The 17,750-nt window shown below is 39.4% G+C and overlaps 3 protein-coding genes and 1 non-coding gene across 9 annotated transcripts; 2 read left to right on the plus strand and 2 right to left on the minus strand.

The window, feature by feature from the left end:
* Nucleotides 1-39: 39 nt before the first annotated feature.
* On the plus strand, nt 40-5,543 carry LOC124223260 (uncharacterized). The gene is made up of 8 exons (XM_069137762.1): nt 40-47; nt 913-1,012; nt 1,289-1,441; nt 1,750-1,938; nt 2,166-2,354; nt 2,440-2,622; nt 2,693-2,827; nt 2,903-5,543. Exons 1-8 carry the CDS (start codon nt 40-42, stop codon nt 3,017-3,019), a joined length of 1,074 nt encoding a protein of 357 aa, XP_068993863.1. The 3' UTR covers nt 3,020-5,543.
* A 351-nt stretch (nt 5,544-5,894) lies between these two features.
* On the minus strand, nt 5,895-8,229 carry Rab1 (RAS oncogene family member Rab1). 2 transcript variants are annotated; one of them, XM_046634687.2, is made up of 4 exons: nt 8,087-8,229; nt 6,752-7,148; nt 6,412-6,646; nt 5,895-6,057 (listed from the first exon to the last, which is right to left on the minus strand). In XM_046634687.2, the coding sequence occupies exons 1-3, from the start codon at nt 8,107-8,109 to the stop codon at nt 6,446-6,448; spliced, it is 621 nt and encodes a 206-aa protein (XP_046490643.1). In that variant the 5' UTR covers nt 8,110-8,229; the 3' UTR covers nt 5,895-6,057; nt 6,412-6,445. The 2 variants fall into 2 exon arrangements, with proteins under 2 accessions (XP_046490643.1, XP_046490642.1); XM_046634686.2 differs by lacking the exon at nt 8,087-8,229 and adding an exon at nt 7,685-7,941.
* Nucleotides 8,230-8,340: 111 nt separating this feature from the next.
* On the plus strand, nt 8,341-9,589 carry LOC124223061 (uncharacterized). Its single transcript, XR_011177585.1, has 3 exons — nt 8,341-8,675; nt 8,752-9,086; nt 9,175-9,589. It is a non-coding gene; the product is annotated as an uncharacterized protein (transcript).
* A 1,359-nt stretch (nt 9,590-10,948) lies between these two features.
* Nucleotides 10,949-17,457, minus strand: LOC124223058 (cyclin-dependent kinase-like 4). 5 transcript variants are annotated; one of them, XM_046634678.2, is made up of 6 exons: nt 16,903-17,457; nt 13,416-13,605; nt 12,673-13,020; nt 12,154-12,420; nt 11,772-11,930; nt 10,949-11,663 (listed from the first exon to the last, which is right to left on the minus strand). In XM_046634678.2, the coding sequence occupies exons 1-6, from the start codon at nt 16,968-16,970 to the stop codon at nt 11,517-11,519; spliced, it is 1,179 nt and encodes a 392-aa protein (XP_046490634.1). In that variant the 5' UTR covers nt 16,971-17,457; the 3' UTR covers nt 10,949-11,516. The 5 variants fall into 5 exon arrangements, with proteins under 5 accessions (XP_046490634.1, XP_046490637.2, XP_046490638.1 ...); XM_046634681.2 differs by lacking the exon at nt 16,903-17,457 and adding an exon at nt 16,025-16,511; XM_046634682.2 differs by lacking the exon at nt 16,903-17,457 and adding an exon at nt 15,162-15,780.
* Between the last annotated feature and the right edge of the window lie 293 nt (nt 17,458-17,750).

Below are 17,750 nucleotides of genomic sequence, written 5' to 3' on the forward strand. Positions count from 1 at the left end.
TGTTCAATCAGACTAGTACCTTGCAGTAAGAACTTCACAATGCGCAGGTAAATTTGACTAACTTGAACCGTGAAACGTCATTGAATTGGAAATTGAACGTGGAAATTTAGGAACGGATCCAAGATTTAATGAGGGAAAATCAACAATTGATCGGCGAATCGAATGCTGGGAAGATGATGAATGAATCACAGTTCAAAATCACGAAACGTTGTACAGTCCGTTATTGCAAACTTTTGAACGGTAATATGTAAAGCTGTAAATACCTTTTCTACGTCGTTTACAGCATTCCGATAAATTTAACGGAGCCAAACAAAGAAAATATCGGTAAGCCAAATGTGCAGGCTATGTTGGGGGGGGGGGGGGGGGGGGGGGATAAAAAAAAGTTCAGAGTCCCAAGAATGAAAAAGTTGTGGAAAAAAAAATCAGAAACCAACTTGAGGATTGATTGAATTGCTGGTATAAGAAACGAAACGGACATATACGTATAATACGCGTGAAATCATTGTTTCAGATCAATTGGCCAGCTAAAATCTGCATATTTAAAGATTACATAATTTCATTGAATTTTCATTGTATTCACAGAGGGCAAAAGTGTCGTAACTAGAAATGGTAATGACTACAAAGGATGAGGTGTTTGAAGCAAAGCTTTATCATGAATTGAATTGATGCGACGAGGAATTTATAAAACTGGCGTTCTTATAGGGAAAAAAGCTGAGTTTGCTGCTGCCGTTGTAAGAAGTTAAAGAATTGCTAAAATCGTTTGTGTTTTGTTAATTATGAACTTGGTATTACACCCAGGAAGTAAAAATTTTTTGCAGTAAGGCAGATTGATAATCAATTACTTATGATCAGCTGAAGTCGAAGCATTAATTGGAAGATTAAAATCACGCCAACTTCAAATCTCTGATTTAGAAAGGGAACTGATTCCGTGAAAACTATTAGCAAAGATGTTGGAAAAGTGAATTGCCAGCTTCAATCCAGCTTCTACTCTTCAGAGGCTAAGTATTCTAAAGTAAGTGAAGTAAGTTTGCGAGGCTATACGGGCTCTCGTTATTACTCGTTTATGGAGTAAAATTAGATCCTCTTTAACGGAAGTTTTTATGTTCCGAGACAAGAAAAGTACGACTTTGATTTAGAGACTGCTGAACTAAGGTAGAAATTAAATGATAAACATACCGAGTTAACTGACATTGAATAAGAATTAAAAGAAAAAACCGCCTTCATGTCCTTGGATGAACTCAGAGATTTATAATCTTCGTTTGGAACTCTGTGGCCGGACCTGTTACAGGTACTTTGGATGTTGCGAATTCGAGCGTGTATGTTTTTGTGTTCGCTCTTGGGTCCAAAGGACGTGTCACCTTGTGCGTGTATCGCGGATGACCCGAGAGACAAATCGGGTCTAAAGAGGCTTAGCGAGCAGTTTAACCGCAAACGCCTAAAGGTAAGGTCTAGCGATAGTAATCCTTCACAGATAACGTGTTAGCATTGTCGTTAGGTTTATGGTTGTTATAATTTATTTGCTTGGTTAAAATTCTATCGCGTGTACCAACCAGATAAAGTCGAGCGGTAATATTCCTTCATAGTTGACATGTTAATATTGTTGTTGAGTTTATTGTTATTATAATTTATTTCATTTTGTTTCGATCCAATAAGATTCCTCTAATCTTTAACAGACCTGAAATTGACCCAAAGATATGGTGGAAACTATGTACACGACATGCGATATTACAATCCAATACCTAATTACAGATGGCTTCGGCAGATGAGAAAGACATGAGATTGACGGAGCAAGACTACAGAACCCATGAAATCCACGAGGATTTGAAAGACGCAAGGGAAGCTCTTGCATGTCTCAGCGTTCTAGCTGAGAAAGCTCGTAAACGTCCTGAAAAATATATTCAAGCACTGAACGCCAAAATGATCACTCTGACTCAGAAGGTGAGCCAACGCGACTTTGCAATTTTGATCGCTGTTCTTAAATTATATTTAATTTAAAATGCAAGCATATTAATATTGACGTTGAGTTTATTGTTATTACAATTTATTTCATTTTGTTTCGTACCAATAAAATTCCTCCAATGTTCGACAGCCCTAAAATTGACGCAAAGATATGGTGGAAACTATGTGTACGACATGCGATATTACAATCTAATACCTAATTACAGACGGCTACTGCAAAACAGAAAATAGAAAGTATGAGCGAGAAATACCACATGACCGTCGAAATTAACGAGCATATACAAGAAGCAAAGGAAGCTCTTGCCTTTGTCAAAAATAGAGTTGACAAATGTGCTAGATGTCCTAAAAAACACTTTCAACGACTGGAGATGAAAATTTCCCGTCTGGTTGATAAGGTGAGCCAACACGAATTTGCAATTTTCATCGCTGTTGTTGAGTTACATTTAAATTAGTTTTATTCATTTATTTATTATTTTTTAGCTCAATCAAATTGAAGCGAACATTATAATAAAAAATACGGAAGATCTAGATCGCAGACAAAAAAGCCAATCTTCAATACCCGAGAGTCCCAACACGCATAGAATATCACTTGATACGCTGATCGAAAGTATTGATCAACTCACCGTAGAACGTGATAGTATTCCAGTAACGCTTCGTGAATTGGTAATTTAACTTTCTGACTGAACAGCAATAGTGCCCTATTGAATCTTTCAATTTGTTTTCTTCCATCTAGCTTTCACTAATCAGAAGTTACAATCCAAGAACGTCAAGAATGCATAAAGTATATGATGTGATAGCCCATATAGTCAATTCATTTGACCAAGCGAAATTGGAGTTGCGTTCATTGGAAGACGAGGAAACTAAACTTGTGAGTTAATTTAGAATAATTATTTACTACTGGGACAAAGAAGCACCGTTCGTGAGAGCAATTTTTTCATTACAGAACAACTCGATCGATGATTTGACGGATGTGGTAACAGCATTCAGTTACAGAGAGGAATTCAAAAAGCTATTAGAGAGAAGTGATTCGGTCCTTTCTATGTTAAAGGGGAAAAAATAGCGTGTAGCTTAAATTGCAGGTCAAAAGTAAAAAAAATAGATTAATATTTATATTATGAGCCATTTTTATACGTAAATAAATGAATGAATAAATGAAAATAAAACAAAAGTATCGACAGCGAAAATGCAGACAGAGTCGTTGAATAATGGTGGAAAATGCGCGGACTTTTAAACTATACCATGTAAAACGTTATTGAAACATTAATGTGGAAGAAAATTGAAACAGTTGTAAATACGGTGATACCTTTTCTATTTCATGTACGTGATTCCGATAAATTTACAGAAGCCGAACAAAGAAAATATCGGTAAGCCAAAAGTTCAGGCCACGTTGGGAGGGGTAACAAAAAGTCAAGTTCCTAGAATGAACCAGGTGTAGAAAAACCAGTTGTAGATTGATGCATTTCGCAACGAATTAAAAAAAAAAACAAAGAAAAATAAACGCATAACGTATCACACCTTATGCATAATTGACTATATTTATTCATTAATTTTAAATGGAAAATTCAAAGGCTTCGATATTCCAGTTTCGTTCGGTTTTCTTGGATTTCTTTTTCAATTTTTATTTAGTTTTTTATCAATTTTTCACCATCGTTACCGTGTAATATTAACTACATAAGAATCATACATATAGAGAATTATACATCGCTATCATCCCTGCATGTATGTGAATATTGTTGTCGTCTTCCGTTTTCTCGCTTAATCATTTTCTTTATTTAATTTTAATCCTAAAAATAACAAACACGACAGAGCAGCGGTGCACGACACAATAGTAATAAGAATAGTAATAACAGTAATTAATTAGTTGCGTGATTTAATAATGAGAAAAAGAAAAAGCACGTTATGCGGATATAATGAAACTACAATGTTTATCACGCACGCACAAACGCGCCTCTATTTATTTATTTACCTCTTCATGGCGCATATTATTGTTTTTACTTGATTTTATTTTCATATTTCTTTTCTCTTCTGATTCTTCTTCTTCTTCTTTTTTACCATTAAAATCAAACCGTGGTGATATTACCCGATATTTATACTGTTACTACAGTCCATCTGTACCAACGATTGTTTTCCTTTCTATCTCTTGCGCTTGTTTTTGTATAAAATGTAGTTTTACCTTATGCCTTAATAAGATAATTTAACTTAATTTTATTTTATTCTTTTCGTTTTCCAGCGTGTACAACTATTTTAATTTCTATTTATACGTCTATTATAATTTTATCCTATCGTTTTTGTATATAAAATACAAATACACTGTCTCGCATCGATATTTCTCCGTACATACCTATAACTGTTTTCGAAAAGTGTTCTTGCCATTGTCAGTCAATGTTTAATTGCATCGTACAGAAAAAATGAAAAGCACAAGGGGCTGCAGAGGAATAATTAAGTAATTTTCATCCAGCGCACGCTTTGCTGCAGCATGCGTACGATATTCGTTAATCAAAAGTGCACAAAATTTCTGCAGCGTGAGTCTTCGATCTACAGGTATGTGTGTGCATGCGTATGTACTTTTATCGATCCAACTTCGATTAACATTTTTCAACCCGCCCGTCTTTCCCGTTCTTGCGATCAAAAACCTATACCTATCGTACCTATAATGTATTCGGAAAAAAATAATATTCACACCATAGTGATCCAAGAATCCGGACGGGACAAAAAAAAAAAAGAAGAATAGAGGAAAATGGAAACGCTGTCGAGATAGAAAAAACAAAAGGATAAAGAAAGTACGTTTCGGTCTGTGTAAAAGATAATAATCTCACCGAAAACTCGCAACTATGTGACACACCATACTATATTACACTGTATGTTGTTACGAAAAGTAGTATATGAACTGTAGGCAAAATGTGTGCATGTAGATACATCAATTTCAATAACATTCATATATAAAGATAATAACGAAGATATTATAAAAGATAGCCCGAAACATTAAAAATAAGTTGCCTTTGTAACGCTTTTCCATTTCGCCTTTGACTGTTTATTCTTCTTCTTCCTCTTCTATGCTTATACGTACACGTACAGTATGTAACCGTTAATTGCAACTAGCTATAATTTCAAGGAGAGGGTGAGGATCGCGTGTTTCCCCCTCTTTTTTCGAATTGTAATCGAAATTATTCTCTCGATTATTTGGCGATCCAAACCACCGCCGATGATGATGATGATGGTGGTGACGATGATGATGGTGATGACGATGACGATGATAATGATGATGACGACGATGGCAATAATAATAATACTAATGATAATAGTTATAATAATGATGGTTGTATATATTATTACACGATCATTCAAGTACAATAATAAAAAGAATTTTCTCTTTTCCGTAGTACCTATGGAATAACAATTATTCGCACAATTCGACGACGTAGCCTGCACGTGGGGGAAACTGGGATGATCGCAAATATCTATCTGTGCAGGATAATGATTAGTGATGAATTAGGGTAGAAAGAAAAATTTCAATAATAACAAAGATGTAACTTACAGTTGTCATTACCATTATTATTATAAATCCGCGCACACGCGAGTATTCGCATTAAAAAAAAAAAATTGATCTATTTCCTCTTTATCCTAATCATTATTGTTATTATTTTTGCCTTGTATTTTCGGTTCTTTCTTTCCTCAGCTAAAATCGATCGCAACGACGTGGCCAACGTCCAATATTATTATTACTATTATCATTATCATCGTTATTATTATTATTATTTGCCAAGTATAATTAGTTTTGTTTAAAATAATAATAGATTATAAGAAAACTAGAAATTTTGTTGACGATTTCTTTTTCACTTCTTTTTGTTTTCTTTCCTTTCTTCTTTTGTTTTATTTTACCAACTCCCTATTCCTGTAGGGGAGTTGGGATGGTCCGTGTGATGACGTTGATTAGGTTTTCCTTTTTTTTTTTTGTGTGTTTCTTGGGGGGAACTTGTCGTGGAACTCGCTATTATTGCGCAGTGGAGAGGGAGGAGATGGAAGATGGGAGGGTGGTTCTTGTTTTTCTTTTTATATATCGCCGACCGTCAAATAGGACTGCCAAATTGCGACGCCGTGCTGAAAACAGATGGAAACATCTTTTCATTCGACTTATTCAGCATAGATTGGGTTCGAAATTATGAAAACTTGGAGCAAATAACACGAGCGTAAAAAAGTACCGACAATACTATTCAAATAAGATTCTAATTTTGAATTCTCATTTCGAATTCATGCATACCTCTTACATTTATAATACCCGAGTTTGTTTTACTTGAAAATATGAAGCAAAAAAATCTTTGGAAACAAATAACGAATAAACAATGATTAGAGATTTTTCTAAGTCGAGAGAAGATGTTGCTAAAAGTAACTCCGTTCTACACATTCTGTTTTCAACTCTGCTTGCATAATGCATAAGAGAAAAGGTTAACTCACAATAATTAGCAGTGAGAGAAAATGTTCAGATGTTTCAGCAGCACCCCGACTTGGATGTCTCAATCGGGCGGCCTTGATCAATCTTGACTTTGTTGGCCGGGTCACTAGCTGCGCTCGACGGAGGACCAACTCTCGTTTTAATTTCCGCAGCCATCGTAATGAAAGCCTGTTCGACATTCATTGCATTTTTCGCAGATGTTTCCAGGAATGGTATTTGTAGTTGCTCGGCATATTCCTAGCGGTAAAAAATGAGAGTAAGATAACCACAATTGAGGGTGAAGAAGAAAAGAGAATTCTGGGTACATGAATTTTTCAGTCAACTCATTTAGGATAAATTTACCTTAGCTGTTGTATAGTCGACCACTTTTTTAGTGTGCAAATCGCACTTGTTGCCTACAAGTAGCTTGTTAACATTGTCGGAAGCATAGCGATCGATTTCCTCAAGCCACTGTTTGACATTATTGAATGATTCCTGATCCGTGCAGTCGTAGACGACAATGATGCCGTGCGCCCCACGATAATAGGAAGATGTTATAGTCCTGAACCTCTCCTGTCCTGCAGTGTCCCATATTTGCAATTTTATCGTTTTACCATCAAGATCGATCGTTCTTATTTTAAAGTCGACTCCGATGGTGCTAATGTAGCTCTCTGTGTAAGTATCGTCGGCAAAACGGAGCAGCAGACAAGACTTTCCAACGCCAGAGTCGCCGATGAGCAAAAGTTTGAACAAGTAGTCACTGAAATAAGGAAAACAAGGTCATCGTCGGTTAAAAAAGTAGAATAAAAAATAAAAATGACGAGAATAGGAAAGACCAGCTCTTTTTTAGCGAAGAAAGAAAAAACAAATAAAAGAGAGATAAAGAAAGAAAAAAGCATCATTTTTCGCAACATCATCGTCATCATCGGCTCGATGGTGACGTGGTCGTTAATCGCCACGAATGACTAAATCAATTACGAACAACCGACTAGTTCGAGCATCATCGGCGTAAACAATGACGACCTGGGATTGCAATTGCGGGCGTGGGACGAGGACAAAGTCTGAAAGTGCGACACGCGCGGTCGGCCGAACGAATAATGCTAGATTCCCGTGTTTCACGATCGAAAAGCGCGACTGGCGAGTGAGAAAGAGACAACGATCAAGGGCGGGGAGAGAGGGAGGGAGGGGCGAGATCTGTCAGTGCTCGACACGATGTGACTCAGAATATTTCCTATGCTGCTGGGACGGCGACGGACGAAACAATAATCGCAAATGTACACAAAAGCGTAGTAGTACGTAGAGCAACTGCGTAATTGGCATAGTATCGACGTTCTGGCGGTGATGGAGCGAGGATTTGGCGTTCTTTCTTCACTTCCGTAGACGATTTCGATTTTCACAATAACGGATTGGGGCAGCGAGAAGACGAATAACTGCGCGTATCGCGCGCGGCGAACGTCGACTCGACGGGATATAAAATCTGGCACTGCTCTCGCCCAAAGTTGTTGGAGAAACGGAGAAGAAACTGGCACGTCATGCATTTCAATAGGGTACACACAGCGACGGACAGACGACGACGTCGCGGATGACGACGGCGGAACGAAACTGACGACTGACGATACGGCGATGCTCGTGCCGATATAATGCTTATGCACGCGATGACAGGATATGCAGGCTTAATTACGGGACTTGTATACTCACTATTCGGGGTTCATTGTGGACATGCTATTTTTCAAACTACAACCGTTATTTATATTTCCACCACACTTTCGAGGTACTTAGGAGAACCTTGCCGCTCGGTAAGGCTCGGGCTTTCGACTCGCACTAACGACTGAACTGATTCCGATGCTGCTGCTGACGATGATCCCTGATTGTTCCTCTGCGCGATACACAATATCCAAACCAGTCGAAACAATGGCGGTCACGGCACCTCCTCCCTAATACGAACGAGCGAGATCTACCATTGACGTAATGCCAAAGTGGCAGTAGGTGCCTACCTTCACTTTCTTGATCTACGTCGATTCAGCCGTTCCGCTACCGCAACGCCGGATGCGCGCGCAGTCTCTTCGCTCCTATCGTTTGTTTTCGGGACACTTCCCGAATCACCGAATCCTCGACGATTTCAAGCGGGCATCGGTTTATTTCTGATTTTTCTTTCAAGTCGTTGCTCATTGTTTTTCGCGCCGTTTGACATTGATGGAAATTAGTTATCATTCGCAATGTCGCGATATATTATCAGAACCGTGATTCCGGAACGGATGAAAATTATCAACGAAATTCCTGTCGAAAAGTTAGCTCACGCATTCAGTGGATTCAAATTATAAGTCGTAAGGTCTGTACAACCGAAAATGTTATTTCTGTTGTAGTAAATATCAACCCTGGCTACCGAGTCCTCCGGACCTTCTCCACGCTGCAGGTGATATTGTGAACAATGCTTCGATGCCGGATTGCTGGCATTGGGATGTCGAGAGAGTGGTCAAGTGGTTGAGAAACGAGATCGGCCTCGCGCAATACAAAGTACATATACCGATAAAAATCTGATGAAAATTCTGCTGAAAGAAAAGCTGAATCATCGTTTGGATTTTCCTCGACCTGCCTACAGGACTGTTTTGTCAAAAATTTCATAAACGGTCGTCGTTTGATCCGCGTCGATGCCTCCGTCTGTCCAAAGATCGGTATTCGGGACCTGAGCCACATAAAGGCGAGTATATAGCAGTTGCGACTTCATAGTAGAATTTTATTATTATCCTAAGAAGCAAGGTTTGCGAATTATAAAAGAGCATCTTCAGCTTATAACAGCTGGTATCCGGAAATTGTTCAATGTCGAGCTAGAGGCGTGGGACAGAAGCCTGAGTCTTCCACCGCGCTATCCTCTGACGCATTACCTCCTCTTTCAAGTGCCGACGGGGCCGATGCGAGAAAATACCAGCCGTGTGGAGCTGTTCAGAAGAATGGGAATCCTCGACAAGGAGGAACCCTGCCCCTTTGGTCATTGGGAAATGGTGGAAGCTACACAGCCGGATTATCCGGCTCGTAGATTCGGGCTTGTGAAACGAAAGAGCGTTTATACGCGAATCGAACATCAGCGACAGCCGAAGGGACACTCCTACTTAAGACGATCGAAACTCAGGCACAATTTCTTCCTGAGAATCGACACCAAGTAATTAAAACGGCCACTTAAATTCTGAAAGAATGCAACAATTATTTACTATCTTTATTATTGATTATACACCTTGCATATCCGTTATTCAAGCTGCCTGCGATCAGGCGGGATTTACTTTTCTGACTTTAGCCACTCTCCAAAGTACCCTTGTTGTATGTTTGTTTATAAATAAGAGTTGCGGAGGATGGCATAGGAGTAGTTCATATTGCAAATGCAATAAAGTTCTCGCAAACCCATTAAACCTCAGAATTTTGAACACGGTTCTAACGTAGCTCGTCAGTTAAACGCAACGTGCTTCATGTCGTAAATTTACTTCATTTCATGACGAAGAAAAGTGAAATTCTCTCAGAGCTATCACGTTACACGCACGATATAATCTGTCTACATAGGTATAATCTTGTCGTGTTAATCTTTTATCAAATCCGAGTCGTGACTTGGCGTCATCTATGAACTCTGTGTGAATATCAAAAACAGCAGACGATCTTTGGTCCCATATTGTCAGTCTTGCAAGCGGAGTTCGATTAAATCATTGACACAGTGCACGTTAGATCAATGCAGTGAGAAATTCGCACTGACCTAATCAATCCATGCGTTAAACGTCCACTGCTAGCTAACTAATCATCGTGAGTGTGAAAATTGTCCTTGACTCGACAAAGAGTTCGACGGTTAAAGAATTGCAGAATTACAGAACCGCGTAAGCCGTGCCGCCGTTCTAACCCAGCGACTTTAATACCGACCCAACTGTCCGTTAGCCTGCATCTGTGAAAACTATCCAAAAATATTCGAGAATATCAAAAAATTCAACATTGCCAAATTCGGTTTTTCGGTATACGGAATAATCTCAACTATTTTTTGGCGGTATAATATCTGTGTGACGTCACGCCGCTGCAAACAAATGACAAACGATCGAGCCGCCATCTTGAGGAGCAAACGCCGGATTTACTGTCTCGCTGTATCGATAGGATCGATAGCAATCGTCATCATTTCATTCGTGTCTGTGCAACTGCAGGTGAGAATGTTTCTTCTTATACTCATTATTACTACTAAATTATGCCACAGTGGAAATTCTCACTTATCTCATGGGCAAGAGTACGAATAATTATCGCATTGAAGTTAGGAACGTTATCGTAACGATTCATGCTGAGGAAAAACCGTTATTTCGCGATTTTGAAATTGCACGACATTCAGTAAAACTGTAATAAAACAAAACATACTCACATGCCGTAATCTCAGTTCCTTCAAAGTCATTGTAAAATTACGAAAATGGTCACTTTTTTCCCCAATATTTCGTTACTAACTTCAATCGTGTGAATAATTAGAGTCTAACTTATCTTTTGAGATATTTCTATAATCTAAACCACGCTTATTCATGGGGCTAAACTAATAAATGGCATAGAAATAGAATAACATTTTATTCGTTGTATTATCGACACTGAATATGATACTCGTATTTAAACATGAGTAAAGCTGTAGAGCAACAATCTTCGTACAGTAATTGTAAGTCATTTTTAGGAATATAAATTCACGTTCTGATGATAGAATAATAATAACGGTTTGCCGATCGCGATAACCGCGCCTAAGAATAAAATAATAATAATGATAGTAATAATAATAATAACAATCGTGATAATTGTAATTATAATAAATTTTAATAATATACAAACCGTTTGCAGGAATCGAACGGATCAATGTCTTTTTCGTACTAATAATAACGGTGATTGTGATGGGAAACAAATCATTCAAGTACCGGCCAACAACGACGATGCAGATGACATTTATGAATAATACGATTATGCATCTTTGCGAGATAATGAATGTGAGTATAATTGTATATTTCACAGTATAGACTTTAAGAAATAATGTCGTCGTTGTTGCTATTATAACTATTATAATAATGCCGTAGTTCTTTATGTTTTTCTTATTCTTATTGTTACCATTATTATGCCGGTTTATAATTCGAGGAATCTCTCATATGGTCGGTAAATGATCGAAGTTCGGTTGTTGCTGTCTCGACGAGCTTTTCGGCCGGTGATTTTCATTCTGATTGTGATGAACGTTATGCGACATACCAACTTTGGGCAACTGGGGTAATACCATTTGACTGTAGTTCGCATTCTGGAAATACCAAAAAAAAAGGGAAGGTATCGTTTTTGCAATAGAGTTTAATTTTGTTCTTCTATTTTTTTTTCTGCAGAATATAAAAAACTGCAAAAAGACACTCACTCTGCTTCTGTCCCGATACTTTCGCAATTTTTCAAACTCTTCCATCTCAACGTCCGGCATTTTGAAGTGAAAATTTTCAAAGTATAGGTGCTCCAACAGCTGATCGCAGGTCCATCTCTTCTCGGGATCTTTATCCAAGCATTTCGTAAGGAAGTCGATCTGCGAATAGGTACAAATAGTGATTAAATTATAAAAGGACGAGGAGTAGCGGGCAGCAAATTCTGAACAGTTTCATTAGAAACTTTGAACTTTGTTGTCTGAATTGATCGATAAGTTTACTATCCGAAACTCGGGATACTCGAATGAAGTTAATTCTCTTAACGCGGTATAAATATTTGTAAATGCATACGTGTCTATATATTATGTGTGTATGTCAATGGACCTGTAACGGAGCACTCGGTCTGTTGGGCAGAGAATCTTCGAGGGGAGTGATCGTCTGAGGCGCTGGCAGCGTAACACCGGCGAAAAATTCGTTCTGCTGAAATATCGCTATGTGCCTCGGCAGCAAATCGCCGAGAGTTTTTCGTATCAGGTAGAGCTGATCGACATCCGATTTCCCCGGCCACAACGCCTGGCCCCTCACCAATTCCGCGAACACGCATCCTATCGCCCAGACGTCGACCGGCGTCCCGTACTGCGTGTCACCTACCTGGTTTCGAGTTAAACCCGATGATCGAGTTATCAATTGAATTGAATTAAATTCAGATATTAAGTGGCAATTGAATTGCGTTGCGGTGCATTGAATGGAATTGAATTTAATTGAATTAAAATTGAGAGTCGAGTTGAATTGAATTGAATTGAATAGAATTGAGAAATGACGCGAGATTTAAATTGAATTGAGAAATTATCTGAGAATTGAATTGAATTGAATTGATCGTGCACCGAGATCATAGCTACTCGCCAATAATTCGGGTGCCCTGTACCACCGTGTCGCAACGTATTCGGTGTAGTTTTCGCCAGGGCTTAGCATCCTCGCGAAACCGAAATCGCACAGTTTGACGACACCGTCGCTGGTTAAAAGGATGTTTTCCGGCTTAACGTCCCTGTGGACGCAACCGAGCCTGTGGCAGTAGGCGATACCCTGAAGTATCTGCCAGGTCAGCTGACGGGTCGTCGAGTCCGGGCAACCCTTGGGGAATTTTTCCATCTCGTTCAGCAGCGTGTGCTCGCAGTATTCGAAGACCAAGTGCAGCTTGCGCTTCCGCCTGAACACCTCCAGCAGGTTCACGAGGTTCGGATGCTTCAGGTTCTGAAAATTATTGTCACGCTGTCGGTCTTGCAGAAGTAGGTAAATCTAAATTCGGGTGCCTAACGAAAATTCGGAAAAGAAAACTTTTCCTCTGAACTCAAGTGTAATAACAAGGTAGAACTCTTCGCGCTCTGGGACACTTTAGGTGGGCTTGCTTTTGATATCCAGCGATGATAAGACCGTTCGCAAGCCGTTGCTTGCGGACCGACACGCGAAGGTATCGAACGTCGAGGGCGACTCAGTTATTGACCACTGGTCAGAAAGTCGCGTTATAGCGTAGCCAAGCATCGGCCATGTGTCGTCGAATGATGCACGATACGAACATTTTACACCGATAAAAATTTTATTCCAGTCTCGTTATTTTTCCATATCGTAGCCACATATACTTTACCTACCTTTAGCAAGCGTATTTCTCTGAGGGCGATTTTACGGATCAGAGGATCGTCCTCCGTCTGTTGAAACTTTTTCACAGCGACGAGTCGCCCGGTCTGACGATCTCGGCATTGAAAGACAACACCGTAGCTTCCCTCACCGAGCCTGGCAAGACGCTCGTAACGTTCCATGGTCTTGCTTGGCGCCCGGGACCTGCAACGGTTGCGAAAAAGGTTTGGAAAACATTAATGTTCACAATCGCGAAAAGATGAATGATTATTTTCAATACACGCGAATTTCGGGGGTAACGTTTCTTTCGAGAGAACGAACGGGATTTTCGACACTTGTGAGAAAGGAGGATGATATAGTTTAGCTAACTGGAAACAAAAACCCACTTTTTGTACTTGCTGAGACAGGGCAGGGAAAATTGTTGGGCGAATAGCATTATAATCTATAGATTATTTTGCGGGAGACACTCGAGGAAGGCCGGGTAACAATAACTGACGAGGGGTTGCCGCCGGCATTGACCGATGGTCAATGTTCCCCTGAAAGTTTAATATTATCGCACTCCGCATGCCGTCCAACGTAGTGGGCATAACACGTACATTTCCGCGTCTGCGCAATCCCGTGCAGAATTTTTATCTTGCGTTTTTTTGCTCTCTTGATTTTCGTAAATATGTAATTGTCGATTCAAGATATTCAATGTAGAAAAAAAAAACAATAGAAATTATTTTAGAAGATTGTTTTTCTCTCGATAATCATGAAACAAATTTATGATTAGTATCACACATATTATTATATACAGCTTATTGTTGGATAATTGATTTAATTTAAATAGCGATAATTTGGAATTTTTTAAACGACGTGCAATTACATTTGATTCGGATAAAACTGTTAAATTCAATCTCAATAAGGTGCACTACAAAATTACCGGTGCAACAGGGAGATTTTTTAGACCGATTGCTGTATAATAAATTATCGCAGCTTGCAGCGGCAAATTTCAAATCTTTTAACATGACAACGACTATACCGATAATTTAGGACAGCTCAAGCGACGGTATTAATTACAGGCACAAACGAACGTCATAACGCACAATAATTTGTGAAGAAAAAAATAAACTTCACGTTTTCAGCACCGTTGATTATACATAGAAATTAGGAATAATACACACGGGGTTAAAAATTAGACGTTGAAGACACGCGTCGTAGTTAATCCGCGCATACCACTTTACACTGGAGCTGTCAGCCGAAAAGTGACGCGTGTCATTGAATTAACCAAGATAAAATGTTGGTAATAAAACATTTACCTGTTTACTTAGTGAAATATTTTTATTTCGCCGCTCTGTTCACGTCTGATTATCCACGTTGCTTCGTCGCGTTTGAACGATACGTCTCGTTGTGATCTATCGATCTGATCGAGTCGCGAATCTCGGGGGTCGTTGACCTTCTAATGTGACAAGCTTGGAACCGCGACTCGCGATCGATTATTCGCCGAAAACATTCGGAGTAAAATTCTATCCGCACATGCCGGATTAATGCGTACGAAATTCGAATCTTGCGCATAATTTGAACCACGAGTCGTTGAAAGTGGGAGAAAATTGATCGACCGATTTATAGTAATACTGAAAGAATGTCAAGACTTAAATAAATGTAAGAAGGTGTAGAGGTATAATACGTATAATTGTGCACGTAATGAATATTACATGTGTTTTGCAGACGGTGAAAAGCGGGTAACAACAATTGGCCTTATTATATACAATTGTACGTACAAAAATCCTAGTATAGCGTTCATCAAACGTCGAAGTATTGCAATTGTCTAACTTATAGCTGCCGTTGATTGATTGCTGGATTGCGGTTGTAACAAACCCGCGCAGTTTCAATTAATCATTGTTCGAATCGAACGATGTACAGGGAGTAGATCAAAATGCAGTGGAGTTAAATGATACAAGGCGTAAATATAGATCGCTCAACTCGATAAATTTTGAAACAATAACAATTTCGTATCTCGTTACGCGGCGACGAATCGCACAAAACTTCACCGAACGAATTAGAAGTAGAAGAACGCGACGACGTCGTCTGGTTGGCTTCCCATGTCAAACAACTGTTTGTGCGTAGGCATAACCTTAGGCAGCCAGGCTTAGTTGAGGTCTACACGACGACGAGTCGCACACCCGTGATTATCCGAAATCAATATTTGAAATACCTTCTGCACGCGGGTTAACCCCTCGTGTCCTTATGCCATGCTGCTGTACACAAGCTGTTCGGCTCCTTTTCTCAAATAGGTACCCTGAGAAACCAATAAATCGACCACGGCTGGATATGGATATAACCGAACCTTAAAATATTGTGAGCCGTGTTTTTCTAGGACTAGTCGCATCCTTGTTACGAATATTTTACCCCACCGTATAATAATTATTTATTCTGTTACTGCGGTATTTATAGGCAAGGACAAGACGAATTTGCGCGACGATGATTACGCAGCGCCGAATGCTGGTTGTTTTTGAAAAATTGATGAAACGTCGACATCTATGGATACGTGTCTTATCGTTTGACCTTGGATACCAAGAAAAAAAATCTCTCACATGATGCAATCGAGTAACTCGTCGACACTAAGTCTTGGCGAAAATCTCACCTTTGGTTTAGCATTCCAGTGCCTATTCTATGCAGACGCATCACATGTGACCGATAGATTTTTTCATAATAAATACAGAGAATGGACGAATGATACGTCACACTGTAAAAAATTTGCGGTTTAAAAATTCACGACAACCTGGACTACCCACTGTAGAACAATTTTTGTGTGTCTGCAATTCAGAACTTGAACAACGTCGGAGACAGTGTTAGATCGACACGTCAGAAAAATATTCTACGTATACAGTATTCGGCGATCATCGCAAGACGTGATCGTTGGTGATCAAATCAAAGCTGAAGGATTCAGGGAGTCGAGTTACCGGTTGGGGTAACCGTGTGCAAGGGTTATTTACGAACGACCTTGAACTTTACTGCACTAGAGATATAACACGACACGGCACAGTTTATAATGCTGCCGCTGTTGCATACAGCGTTTCGCGTTATTCCTGAATGCGTGTGACATACCTGCCGACAATCACGCCATGCATCGTATGTATGATGTGTTTCCGGTTCATTTGTACAATTACACAAAGACGTACGTACATGCGGTAATTAATGGAATAGGGAATCGATCGATGCTGATTAATATACTGCAACTGGCATCGTTCACACCACATTGCATGTCTATGACTACCGCTGTTACAATCCTTACGAGGGTGAAGTCAGTAACGTTACTGTAACGACGCAATATGATTAGGAACAATCGCTGATTCGCACCTTTCTGATTTTCCGAAATGCATTAAGCCATTATATAACAAAAAAAACAAAACAATATACACTGATTCTGAAAAGTTATTCTAAAACTGCCCAATAATGATTTTTTCTACGGACCTATCGTTACGGTAAAGTTATATTATCTTCAGCCTCGTCAATTCTTACCTTCTCGGCAGCAGAGGTAACGTGCTACCAAATAACCAAAGCTTTCTGTCTTGAAGCCATTTCTCCATACGAAGGCAATAAATAAGATAATCGATCGGTTTTTACGCCAAATTTCACATAAATTACGGCACGAACTCGGATACCTCGGTCATTTTATGTATTCCGAACCGCAGATGATGGTAGGATGATTCCTTCTTACACCCCAATTTTCGTATCGAACCAATTAGTTACGCACAACTAGTCTTTCGTGCAATCGGTTACACGTGCAAACTTTACACGTTTTCGATCGCATAGCATTCGCTGAAAGTGACAATTCTGCTTCTTCTTCTTGTGCCCACTCGCGTTCGATCTTCTGCATTTATCCCATTGAACGATGCAGGGCGGAACCTCTCTACTTGCACCTGACACGAGTGATACTCACTCACTGAATTCAACTTTCCTGCACGATGACGCTCTCATCGCACACCACGCAATCTAACTTTTGTTGTGTATAATAGCGGTATCATGATCGTGATGCTGATGGTATGGGTATGAGACGTCATTGCGGATCAGGAACAACGTCACCGGGTTGAAATCGACTTTTCGGCTAAACTGTGTTATATCCTTTATTATACAACACACGATGCTGATTCTAGGCATATAACAAACAACACGACGATCGCAGCGCTGCCTTGAAAATCAAACGTGATTTAGATGAAGCTCGGTTCAAATGTGTTTTCCCCCTTTTGCTTCATTTTTATATTCATTCTTGTCGAAAAAGATACGTTTTCTATATTTTTCTTCCGTACGCTTCTCTGTTTATTATCATCATCTTTTTACAAACATTTTTTTATAATTTCGATATCATT

Source organism: Neodiprion pinetum, chromosome 7, assembly GCF_021155775.2.
Source record: "Neodiprion pinetum isolate iyNeoPine1 chromosome 7, iyNeoPine1.2, whole genome shotgun sequence".
Classification (NCBI taxonomy): domain Eukaryota; kingdom Metazoa; phylum Arthropoda; class Insecta; order Hymenoptera; family Diprionidae; genus Neodiprion; species Neodiprion pinetum.